General features: G+C 47.3%; 2 protein-coding genes across 3 annotated transcripts in view; both read right to left on the reverse strand.

Moving 5' to 3' along the window:
• Window positions 1–3,337, reverse strand: part of LOC103682269 (butyrophilin subfamily 1 member A1-like) — an 8,045-nt gene extending 4,708 nt beyond the window's left edge. Inside the window, exons 1-3 of the mRNA XM_008711842.2 lie at window positions 3,166–3,337; window positions 2,900–2,920; window positions 2,783–2,809 (exon numbers count right to left, since the gene is read on the reverse strand). Of these exons, the coding sequence (XP_008710064.2) occupies window positions 2,783–2,809; window positions 2,900–2,920; window positions 3,166–3,337 (220 nt within the window). The remainder of the gene's footprint in view (window positions 1–2,782; window positions 2,810–2,899; window positions 2,921–3,165) is intronic.
• Window positions 3,338–5,954: 2,617 nt separating this feature from the next.
• On the reverse strand, window positions 5,955–12,157 carry LOC103682268 (myelin-oligodendrocyte glycoprotein-like). Of its 2 annotated transcripts, none has more exons than XM_040644791.1 (4): window positions 12,048–12,157; window positions 10,188–10,321; window positions 9,384–9,478; window positions 5,955–7,612 (listed from the first exon to the last, which is right to left on the reverse strand). In XM_040644791.1, the coding sequence occupies exons 3-4, from the start codon at window positions 9,466–9,468 to the stop codon at window positions 7,134–7,136; spliced, it is 564 nt and encodes a 187-aa protein (XP_040500725.1). In that variant the 5' UTR covers window positions 9,469–9,478; window positions 10,188–10,321; window positions 12,048–12,157; the 3' UTR covers window positions 5,955–7,133. The 2 variants fall into 2 exon arrangements, with proteins under 2 accessions (XP_040500725.1, XP_008710063.1); XM_008711841.2 differs by lacking the exon at window positions 12,048–12,157 and adding an exon at window positions 10,622–10,888.
• Between the last annotated feature and the right edge of the window lie 534 nt (window positions 12,158–12,691).

Raw genomic sequence — 12,691 nt, forward strand, 5'->3', positions numbered from 1 at the left:
AAACTGGTTCTTTGAAAGAATAAATAAGATTGATAAGCCACTGGCCAGACTTATTCAAAAGTTTAGAGACAGGACCCAAATTAATAAAATTATGAATGAAAGGGGAGAGATCACCATCAACACCAAGGAAGTAGGAAGGATCAACAGAAATGTTTATCAACAGCTTTATGCCAATAAATTAAACAACCTGGAAGAAATGGATGCCTTCCTGGAAACCTACAAACTACCAAGACTGAAACAGGAAGAAGTTGATTATTTAAACAGACCGATTAATTATGAAGAAATTGAAGCAGTGATCAAAAACCTCCCCCAAAGAAAGAGTCCAGGGCCTGACGGATTCTCCAGGGAGTTCTACCAAACATTCAAAGAAGAAATAATACCTATTCTCCTAAAGCTATTTCAAAAAATAGAAACAGAAGGAAAACTACCAACCTCATTCTATGAGGCCAGTATTACCTTGATCCCCAAACAAGGCAAAGACCCCATCAAAAAGAAGAATTATAGACTGATTTTCCTAATGAATATGGACACCAAAATTCTCAACAAGATCCTAGCTAATAGGACCCAACAGTACATTAAAAGGGTTATCCATCCCTGGGGATTCATCCCTGGGATGCAAGGGTGGTTCAACATCCACAAATCTATCGGTGTGATAGGTCATATCAACAAGAAAAGAGTCAAGAACCATATGATCCTAGCAATTGATGCAGAAAAAACATTTGACAAAATACAGCATCATTTCCTGATTAAAACACTTCAGAGGGTAGGGATAGAGGGTACATTCCTCAATCTCATAAAAACTATCTATGAAAAGCCTACCGCAAATATCATTCTCAATGGGGAAAAGCTGGAAGCCTTTCTCTTAAGATCAGGAACACGACAAGGATGCCCACTCTCGCCATTATTATTCAACATAGTACTAGAAGTCCTTGCAACAGCAATCAGACAACAAAAAGGGATAAAAGGTATCCAAATCGGCAAAGAAGTCAAACTGTCTCTCTTTGCAAATGACATGATACTCTATATGGAAAACCCAAAAGAATCCACCCCCAAACTACTAGAAGTTATAGAGCAATTCAGTAATGTGGCGGGATACAAAATCAATGCTCAGAAATCAGTTGCATTCCTATACACGAACAATGAGAGTGAGGAAAGAGAAATTAGGGTATCCATTCCATTTACAATAGCACCAAAAATCATACGTTATCTTGGAATTAACTTAACCAGAGACGTAAAGGATCTATATTCTAGAAACTACAAATCACTCTTGAAAGACATTGAAGAAGACACAAAATGATGGAAAAATATTTCATGCTCATGAAAGGCTTAAAAGATGAGCACCTGGGTGTTATACACAAACATTGAATCATGGAACACTACATCAAAAACTAATGAAGTACTGTATGGTGACTAACATAGCATAATAAAAAAAGAAAAAGAAACAGGAAAATCAAAACTGGAGCCAAAAAAAGTAGGAATTTCAGGGTAAAATGTACTCAGAACCAACAATCCACTTAGGAAGACCTGAGTCCTACACAGGCAAGCTTGATTTCTGAAATCCTCTACAAACAACCATTTCTGATTTATAGCGTCACTACCCTGTTCCAGACTCTCCTTATAAATGACCTCTCCATTGTCAACGACCAATTAAAAGTATGAATTGAGCAAAGTGTGTTCAGAGGGTGTTGGTAACCCTAACAGTGACCCGCTGTAGAGGATGGGTCAGAATGGAGGCAGATCTGTGTTCCCAAGGACAGTCCTTGCAGTCTTCAGAGGAAGAAGACAGAAGTGACAAGGGGAGCATGGATACCAACCCCATCTGGTGTGGGGTCCGTGACATAGAAGGGGACAGCTGAGGCTGGGGAGGTAAGATAACAGGAAACTGAGTCACTTACCTGCATATAGCTGTGCCTTCCTCCAGACTGAAAGGGAACACACCCTGGTGAGATCTCAGTCAGAACAAGCCTGCTCAGCATTGACATACTGGCCCTTGCCTGCCCTCTGGGCCACAGGTGACACTAGCTGCAGAGTGCGGAGAGGCTGAAGAGGAAATGACCTCCTGCCATGTACTGACATACATTGTATGAAAAGATTATAGAGATGAAATATACCTAATTCCAAAATTGTAAAAAAATCATTACTACATCAAGTGATTTTGAAGACAGAGGTATTTGAGAATTAACCCAAAAGAAGAGATGATTTCAGGAAGATGTGAGATGAACTCTAGGTAAAAGAGGCCAATCTTCCTCATATAAAACATCATTATTTGGGGGATTGGCAGCTCATTCCATCATATTCTCACATAGTTTGTCCAGTCCTCTACCCATCACTTTGTGGTCACAACTTCCAGGAACTGGGGAGAACACACTCTCCCTAGGTGGTACTATACAGCTGAAATCACACTCCTAACATTAATGACCCCATTAATTTATACACTTCCTTTACTGAAATCTCAGAGTAGCTGGCTTTTGGATTCTAGATGCTGTCTCAGAACTAGTTGCACTGAAGACTGAAAACCTAGCAATATGCTGGATAGGTCAGCACTGGAATAAACCCAAGATGCATGACAGGCTCCAGGGACCACCATCACCCCCAGGTACCCAAGCATTGGCTGGGAAACAGTGGCCCAGATTAGGGAAAGCTCATGGAACAGGGTTCTGCCTCCCACCAGTTTCCACTTCTGCCCCAGGAAAGGGTCCTCAGTACCTGCCTGAAACAAGGAGAGGAGATACCTTGACTTAGGTGGAACAAGAGACCCAAGAACATCTGGACAGTCACTCACCAGCCAGGTAAACAGATTTCCTCCAGGCTGAAAGGCAACACAGGAAACAGGTGAGCTAAGAACCAGAATCTCCTACAAAGGGGACACAGAAAGTTCTGGAGGAAAAGCAGAACTTACCAAGATCTTCTTGGAGTTCATCTGAAAGAGAGTGAAAAATAAACATGAAGTCCCATCCCTAAGAATAGCAAAGATTGCACCTGACAAACCCACAAATGCACATCTCAGTATCCCAGAAGTTATAGGTCCAGTTCCATCAAGACTCCACAGCTCCAACTGTCCTCTCTGAACCTCCTCAGCACCCTCTTCTGGGCAAGGGCCCTCTATCCACTTTTCCTCTGCACCAGCTGCCACACTCACAGGCCTTGGCCACTGTCCTGCCTTACCTCTGGTCTTCAGTGCCTCCTCCTTTGCCTGCTGGTCGTCCTCCTTTTCCCTGTGGAGTTTCATCCATTCCTGCACCTCCCGGCACTTTGCAGTATGTTCTCTCTTGGTATAGTAGGCAGTCCCAAGGAGTAAGAGCATCAGCAAGGTCAGGATCACCATGAAAGCTGACATCCAGGGAGAAGTCCGGGGAAAGAAATCCTCTGTGTCCAGCCAAACACATAGTCAGAGGAAAGGCCCAGGACAGCCCACCCAGCACACCCAGGGACTCCCAGCCCCTCCCTATGGCCCTACTGGGAGAGGGAAACAGCACCGACCTGGGATGATAATGGCCATCGCCTTCTCCTGGCTCAGGATTGGGTTGAGGAGCGAGCAGGTCACATTCCCTGAAGAGCTGTCCCTCACAACTAGAGTGGCCTCCACACTGAACAGCCCTTCAGCAGAGACCACAATGCAAGCAGAGCCTGACCATGCACAACTCCAAGGGCAGCATTGCTTTCTGGAGGCCCCACTGGGGAGTGAACACTGCAGGGAGCAAAGCAGGGGTCCTGCCACAGAAAATAGAGAGAAGGAGCATGGGGACCTGCGGCAGGCACAGAGGGCAGGACCCTTCTCCCCAACCATGAGGGTGGGTAGTCCACTGCCCAGAGTGACAGAAGGAGGAATTTGATCTCAGACTCCATCATTCTCTGCTCTTCTCACCTCACACACTCTCCAGGGCATCTGCTTGCACACCCACTGCCACTTGGTACATCACTTCCACCTTCAACAACCCTACCTACCTCCTGAGCTCCCTCCCCAGTATTCACATCCCTGGGGTTAGCTCTGCCGGGATTCCTCACAGATGCTTCAAACTCAAACCCTGAACTGGTTCATACTGGGCCCCATCCGTGATAGTCTGATGATGAAAATATCCCAATCCTTCAGCCTTCCCTATATCCAGCGGGCCTTCTGCCACATATATTTAGGGCCTTCACACTCTGCTTCTGGGCTCCATGCCGTGACTTGACTGGGCCACTGAGAGTTCAGGGAATGTGACTCTAGCAGAGGTTGGAAGCTGCTTGTGCCATTGCCTTGCCCTCTGCCATGGGAGGGACATGCTCAGACTAGCACTGCCTTTCCAGCTGAAACTGTCCTAGACCAGTCAACAGCCAGCTAAACAACACTATGTGAGCAAACCCAGCCAAGGTCCACTGTCAAGACAAATAAAAATTAAGGGTAAGAGGCTTAATTATCCCTGTTGAAAATAGGGAAGAGAGGCCTAACTTTTTTTTCAGCATTTATTTGAGGAAACTTGTGACTGTGGGTGCTTTCTCCCCTCTTGAAATATATATAAGTCCACTGAAAAACACAGATTGGCTTTTTGCCAGCTTTGTGATCCAGGAATGTCTTTCTCAAGGACCTGGGAACCCTCTCTTTGAAGTGTTTACACAAAGAAAGACAACACCCCTCTCTCCCCCTTCCTGTGCCAGGGTAGGAGCCTAACCTCAGTGGGCACCAGGATCCACATTAAAACCACTTCCTCTTATACAGATGGGAGAATTTGTTTTTCTTCTGGATGAAGCCAACCAGCTAACATAGATGGTTACCCTATTACCACGTAAATCTAGAGTGATCTGTTTGTGACAGATGGTGCTGTCATGTCCACTTACTTGACAACTAGTAAGCATCTATCCTGAGAACATGGGTATAATGAGTTGTGCCTGCATAGCTATGGAAAAGGGTGATTTTCTTTGTCTTTGCATCTCTTCAAAGATTGTCTATGATACACATCATATTTTGATAAATCTAATTCTATATTAAAGGGTTTTCTTTCCTATTATCTTCATGAAGAAGATTTCTCAGAATTTTCCTTTTAATTATATTTCCCCAACATGACCAAAGATGTATGAGCAAACCCAGTTAAGAGTAGCCAAATACTGCTACAAATGGCTAACAGACACATGAAAAAATGTTCAACATCATTAACCATCAGGGAAATTCAAATCAAAACCACAATGAAATACCACCTACACCAGTTAGAATGGCTAAAATTAACAAGGCAGAACTCAACAATGTTGAAGAGGATGTGGAGAAAGGGGAACCCTCTTACACTGTTGTGGGAATGCAAGTTGGTACGGCAACTTTGGAAAACACTGTGGAGGTTCCTCAAAAGGTTAAAAAAAAAAAAAAGCTACCCTATAACCCAGCAATTGCATTACTGGGTATTTACCCAAAGGTACAGATGTGGTGAAAATAAGGGGCACATACACCCCAATGTTCATAGCAACAATGTCCACAATAGCCAAACTGTGGAAGGAGTCAAGATGCCCTTCAACAGATGAATGGATAAAGAAGATGTGGTCCATATATACAATGGAATATTACTCAGCCATCAGAAAGGATGAATACCCACCATTTGCATCGACATGGATGGAACTGGAGGGGCTTATGCTAAGTGAAATAAGTCAAGCAGGGAAAGACGGTTATCATACAGTTTCACTCATATGTGGTACATAAGGAATAGCATGGAGGACATTACGGGAAGGAAGGGAAAACTGAAGGGGGGACATCAAAGGGGGAGATGAACCATGAGAAACTATGGATTCTGGGAAACAATCTGAGGGTTTCAAGGGGAGGGGGTTGGGGGGAAGGGTTAGCCCGGTGATGGGTAATAAGGAGGGCATGTGTTGTGATGAGCACTGGGTGTTACATGCAAGTAATGAATCACTGAACACTGCATCAAAACTAATGATGTACTGTATGGTGACTAACATAATATAATTTTTTTAAAAAGAGTGGCTAAATACATGAGCACTGGGTGTTATATGCAACTAATGAATTATTGAACTCTACATCTGCAACTAATGATGTTGGCTAAACGAATTTAAATTTAAAAAAAAACTGGAAAAAAGAAGAAAAAAGAAGAGTTGCCAAATACAGCGTAGATTAGCTAAATTCACTTAATGCCCAAATTAAATAAACAGCTATATGCCACTGAGATTTCTGTACTGTGTGTTACACAGCATCATGACAACTGGGAAATAACATGTAATTATCAATATTTCTACTACTATTAAACAAATGGCAAAGAGAAACCATGGGACTCACCAGAGTTCCTTCTTCCCCCTTCACACTGTCCCCAAAATCTACTGACTCATTTGTGTCTAGCTTCCAAACCTCTCTGAAGCCAAACGTCTCCCACCCGTCAGCCCCCACATGAAGTCAGCCAACCTTCCTCTGTGTAACTACATTCATGCCATCAGTCTCCTCTCCTTCCATCCGTCCTCCCTCATGCTGGCAAAGCAAACCCCCCACCCTACACTCTTCTGTTTAAAATTTCCTCACCTCTACATCCAAACTAAGTTACACAGCACAAAATCCTTCTATACTCTCGCATCTTTCTCTCCCCCACAAAACAGCTGTCCATTTCTCCCCTATCTCCACTCCTGCATCCCTCTGGGTACACACACTTCAGCCTCAGGACTATTTGGATAACTGTTCATAACCACAATCACCATGCTCTCTGTACCCTTCATAGACCAGACCACAAGCCGGAAAGGCCCTTTGGAAGAGTCTGGTGATCCCAAATAACTGCTCAAGTGTGTGCTCCTCATGGACTCTTCCTAATCAATCTCGTCGCTGTGCACCTGGTCCAGGAACACCTCTTTATTCCAGGATTCTCACCTCTCACCACCCTACTATTCACCTCTCTCACCAACCATGAGGCCTCCCTGTGTGCCCAAACACACCTGCCACACTCCTAACTTGGGTGTTTCACATAGGTGCTCTTCTGCTTGAAACTCTCACCCCCAGATATCAACTTCTCTAAATGCCCACTCACCACCATCTAACATCCTCTATAACCCATCTGTTTACATTTTTATTGCTTTTAGAAAATAAACTCTGCAGGGCAGGGAACTTTGTTTGGTTCAGTGATGCCTCCAGGTGCCCAGAAGGAGAGCCAACACTTCATAGGGATTTTATATAGTTACACTGAATTAATGAATAAGTGAAGACCCTCCATTCCTTCATATGTAAAATGAGGAGTTGATTTTCTTGGCCTTGAGTTTGTATCCAACTCCAATGCTACAGCACCCGAAATATAGATCAACAACCTACCTGCCACCTTCAGTTCCAAACTGGCAGATTCATAGAAGCTTCCCTTTCTGAAGAAGCAGTTATATACCCCATTGTCGAAGGCCTGGACCTTTTGGATGTGCAGGATGGCCTCACCCCAGGTGAGGAATTCCTTCACCAGTGAGGTCCGCCCTGTGTACTGGGCCAACTGCTCCTCTCTCTGCTCCTGCTGGTTTTGATAGATGAACACCGCTTCCGAGAACTTGGAGCGGAACCACCGCAGCTCCATGTTCTCCACATTCATGGCCGGGAATACACGACACGGTAGCATGATGTCCCCACCCAGCATGGCCACAATGGGTTCCGAGGAGCCAATCACCACAAAGTCCTCTGTGGACACAGACATAGGAGTGAGAAAGCTGGAGAGATGCAGGACAGGGCAGGGAACACACTGTCAGGTGGAGGCCCCGGTAGGTGACAATAAGTGTCAGATGAGAGGCCCTGATCTGAGATACTCAGCTGTGACCACTCTAAATCAGGGAAAGTTTGCTTTTTAAGAACTTTGAGACCCAGCAATGACGTCAAAGAGATTCCCTCGGCAGCCTGTGCTCCTGGCTCCAGGCCCTTCCATGAAGGACTCTAACTCAGTGGTTCTAACCTTCCACAGGCATCACAAACACCAGGAAGGCCTGTGAAACACAGACTGCTGGGCTCCACCCCCAGAGCTCCTGGTTCAGTTGGTCTGGGGTGGGTCCAGGAATGTGCATTTCTAAAGAGGTAGCAGGGATTCTGTTATAATAGTACAGGGACCACACTCTGAGATCCACAGTTCCAACCTGCCTCCTCTTAGGACAGGACTGAAAAATGACCCAAAAGCCCCTGTGGCCTAGGTGGAACCTCTCTGCTCCTTCGGCCACACTTACGAACTTACCCACACATGCTCCTAAGTTAAATATTTGTCCCCATATTTTAGTACTCTGCTGAATTACATGTGCACTACATCTAGAGTCCACAGTTATTTCTGTTAAAACCTGCCCCCTCTCACAAGACCCAAATCACTACTTCTGACAACGGAAGGTTCACTTCACTGCTACCACCCCTCATAGGCTTCGGTCTTCTGAGAACTGATGGACATGTTGCTATAGGACACTTCTGCAGAAAGACCCCTTCTCACCTCCTGTGCTACTCAACTTTAGCTGAGTCACTATATGTCTCACCTGCAGGATGACAGTGACTAGGCTCCCTGTGACTATGCCATCTCCAACCCACGTATGTGACTCTTCAACCTGTAAGCAATACCATGTCCCTCCTCTGCTCAAAACCCAGCAGTGGCTCCACAGTTCCCCACATGGCCCACAGGCTCTATAGGGATGAGCCCCCCACTGCTCTCTGACCACCAACACTTGCTTTCCTCCCTCTCCCTCACTCAGCTCCAGGCAACACTTACCTCCTTGCTCCTTGAACACACAGGCACACTGCCAGTTTTGCCCTGGCTGTTCCACATGACAGAAACCCTCAATCCAGGGGCATCCTCACACGATGACACACCACCTCCACCAAGTTTCATTTGCATCTCACTGCCTACCCTGGCCACCTTATGGAGCACTGCTGCCTGCCCTCCTGCACATCTCACTTCCACACCCTGCTCTACTTCCTTGTCCCATGCTCTGCACTCCTCTAACAGACGTAGATTGTATGGGGTTGTGGTATTTAGTACTCTCTGTCTCCTGCCAGAAGGAGCTCTGTGAAGACAGATACGCTGTCATTTTGTACATAGAGTAGCACCTAACACACACTGGACACCCTGTTAGTATGTGGGTGTAGTGAATTAATCACAGAATAAGTGGTTAGATACCAATAGAGTCAGGAAACAAGAAATGAGGGGAAATTCGTTTTCACACTTTTCATAGTGAAATTCACAATATTAATTTATAAGACATGAAGTCCTCATTAGACAACGGTCATGATCCCCTGCCCTTATTTACAGTTCTGGGATTCTTCATAAATCTTTAATTACAACTAGCAGTTGGGGGATCACCAGAATCCCTCTAGAGCCAGGGTCTCCCCCAGTAGCCATACGTCCTGCTGGAGACACCAGCAGAGCTCCCAGGGGCTCTCACCCACCCCACAGAGACACCGGGAGGGGGAGGGGCACACTCACCTGCAGACCCCCCAGCAGGCAGCTGGAGGAGGAGAAGCAGGGAGGGGAGAAGGGAGAGCAAAGAGCCCCTGCAGCAATCCTCCATTTCCTCAGAGCTGGGGAGACACAGGGCAGGAGGCAGCTGAATACCTACAGAGAGGAGGCAGGACCAGCCCACAGCTCTGGGCCCCAGAGCAGACAGCAGGGCTCAGGGCTGGCCACAGTCCCCAGCAGGAGCACAGCCTTTCCTACTGCTCATTAGGCTGATGGGGGGGCGGGGCACAACCCTGATGCCAAGAAAGCCCTCCCAGCCCTTTGGAAACTTTCCCAACCTGCTCTGCTCACACAACCAGACCCTTCCTGCCTCAGCACAGGGACCTCGTCCATGTCTGCATGAGTCACAGGCCACACACCCAGGGACACAGGGCCCAGACTCAGATCCCTCCCCATGAAGGACATGCCAGCTCCCTTATGCTATTCCTCTGCTCCCCCCGAATTATGACCAGGGAATCACTGAGCAGCATGAGAGTCAGACTGCGCCCTCTCCAAGGAACCCGTGCCTCCCAGCACATGCACCCTGTCCTGGGGTCCTTTGTTGAGTTCACCTGAATTTCAGGCCCCTCCCCCCCCCAGTACTTTGCTGCTCTGGACCAAGGACCTGGCCTTTCACACACTTTGTGCCCAATTATCCATGATGGCTTAATAATCCCCATCTTCTCTATCTTTGAGGAGTTTCTGCCTCAGGATAAAGGATTCCAGGAGAGCAGGGGCAGCAGAGAGGATAAAATGAGCTCTAGGCAGAAAGAAGGTCTTCACACCACTTACTGCGGGGGGGCCAGCCGATGGTCCTGGGAAGGACAGATAATGGGGCTGACTGCTAATGTCTCCTCTACTCTCAGCCATTTGCTGTGTTACTTTCTTAGTCAAGGTTCTTGACCGGCTCTGCCTCAGCTCCTCATCTGCAAAATGGGCGAGTAACAGTATAAGGTATACCCCAGGGTATAAGAAAAAACCTTTGAATTCATGTATGGAGAGTCAGTACATGTCATTAGAACAGTACCTGTTCCTAGAAACACCACAGAAATGTCATTAAATAAGTGAGTAAAGTGCAGCCCCCACTGTAGTTGTCCTGGGTCTTCTCAGAGCCTCATTATTATCCAGCACCACTATCCTCAGCCCCACCAACTCAGCCTTCTCCTCACAGCCAGCCGCTCCCAGCTTTACTCTTCTTGCCACAGATGTCTTCAGAACCCACTCACCTGCTTAAAAACCTGGAATTTTTGGAGCATCTCTACCTTAGTAGTGTGAGATCTCTGCTGACCCCAAATCTGCTCTCAGAAATTGCACCTGCAGTTGGCTGCTCGGAAACCCCGCTTCCAGATCCAACACTAGTGCCACAGGCTCCTCTTCTCTGAAAGGCAGGTGGTTCCCAGGAGAGTGGAGAAAATCAGAGCCTGGCACAGGCTGCAGGGGTCTCTCCCGAAAAAGGGACCTGGGGCACTAAGCACTCCCAGACAGAAGAACCCACCCTGCTCTGACTCCTTCCACCATTTGAAAGTGAAAGCTGACAAGAAATCCCAGCAGACTCTGCCGTGCCCTCTGGACGGTGCACCCTCGTGATCAGGAAGGAAACGGGGAGACCAGAGCCAGAGACACAGGGCAGGTGCAGGTACCCCAATCACGCTGCAGGGGGACCACAGAGACACAGACTCAGCAATCCTTTCTTGAACACCTGCCACTCTCCTGGTCGCCTAACTGTTCACTACTAAGATGATACCATGTCTGTGGGTGTATCTCAGGTGCAAGAGCCTCCATGGAGTCACCAGTGTAGCTGCTTTGCTTTGCTTTACCGGGAGACCAAATACATCATCCCACAACCTGGCAACAGACAGGCTAATACTGGGCATCAGGGTCTTTCAGGACCAGCTCCAGGAGCCTGTCCCTGCAGAAGGAAATGCACAGTGCTGTGTGGCTTCTTATACCTTACTATCACACATGGCCGGGGTGCACCATTGACCCCTCCCTGCCAGGCTGCAGTCTGTACCAGGAAAGGCAGATTCTGAAGGAAAACCATGGAGCACTAGGGCTTCCTCTCCAGCCCCTACCTTCCTGCAGTTCCCCATCTCAGTAAAGGGCACCTGGGCACCTGGTTCACCCAGTATGTCTGCCAGAAACTGGAAGCACATTCCTGACACTCTATATTCTTAGTCTACTTCCAATGTGCTAGGAAGTTCAAGAGTTTCTCAAACCCATATTCACTGCCAGCACCCAGCTACAATACTTCCCCATGAGTGTCCCTTGCCACCTCCAGCCTCACCTCCTCAAGTTCATTTTCCCTCCAAGGTCGTGATCCTCTCAAGGTAGCTCATGTCAGCTCTGCTTCATGCCTTCAGGGATGTCCCTGTTAAACCTCTCATCTAGAGCTCTCAGGCTCTATCTTTGTCTCTGACGTTATCCATCACTTACCCAGTGGGTCGCTCACTAGCCTGGGAGAGTTACTCCAGTTCACAGAGCCTTCCCAGCCTTGGGCCTTCTCACAAGCCACTCTCTCTCTCCTCCCTCAAACTGGTCACCATTCCAGTCTCACCTAAAGTGACCTTCCTCAGAGGGGCCTTCGCCAACCTGCTCATCCCCACATGGGCTCCATACACGTGCTTGCTGGGGTTTTAGTGGCACCCTGCTCACCTCCACAGCCCTGACGTGCAATCTTCTGTGGAATGTCCGTGGCATCCCAAAGGGAGCCACTGTGTGCCCTGTGCACGTGTCCAGCACACAGTAAACACTCAGGAAACTCTGCTTGAGCTCATGGGTGGAGCAGTCACTTCAGCAGCTACTGTCCAAATTTGGAAAACACTTCACTCCACTAAGAAACAGGAAGACTCTTAACTCTGACCTAAACAAGTCAGCCCCTGGGTGGATACAACTCCACCATCTTCTCTGCTCTTTTTTTCTTCCTACCCCAAACATATATGCAACACTGAAGCACCACCAGGATAGAAACTCAGATTTAACCACCCTACCCATGTTTGCTCTCTCAAGCCCACCCAGTGCTCAGGTGTTCATGTGTTAATTGACTCGTGTTAAGACACTAGCTTGGGCTAACACTTCGTGGCCACACTTCTGCCAGCTTCCTGTTATTACTGTCTTCATTCTACAGGGAGGAAACCAAATCTCTCAGAGTTCCATAACCACACAGCCAGCAAAACCTCTCCCGGCCTGTGCTCACTCTCAGTTGTTCTGAATGATCCACTGTGTTTGTTTTCATGAAGCAAGGACTGACTGACCCATTGATGCCTGGGAGTGATTGGTTTCTGCTCAGATGTCTTGTC

This window comes from Ursus maritimus, unplaced genomic scaffold (assembly GCF_017311325.1).
Source record: "Ursus maritimus isolate PB19 unplaced genomic scaffold, ASM1731132v1 scaffold_30, whole genome shotgun sequence".
In the NCBI taxonomy this organism is placed as follows: Eukaryota; Metazoa; Chordata; class Mammalia; order Carnivora; family Ursidae; genus Ursus; species Ursus maritimus.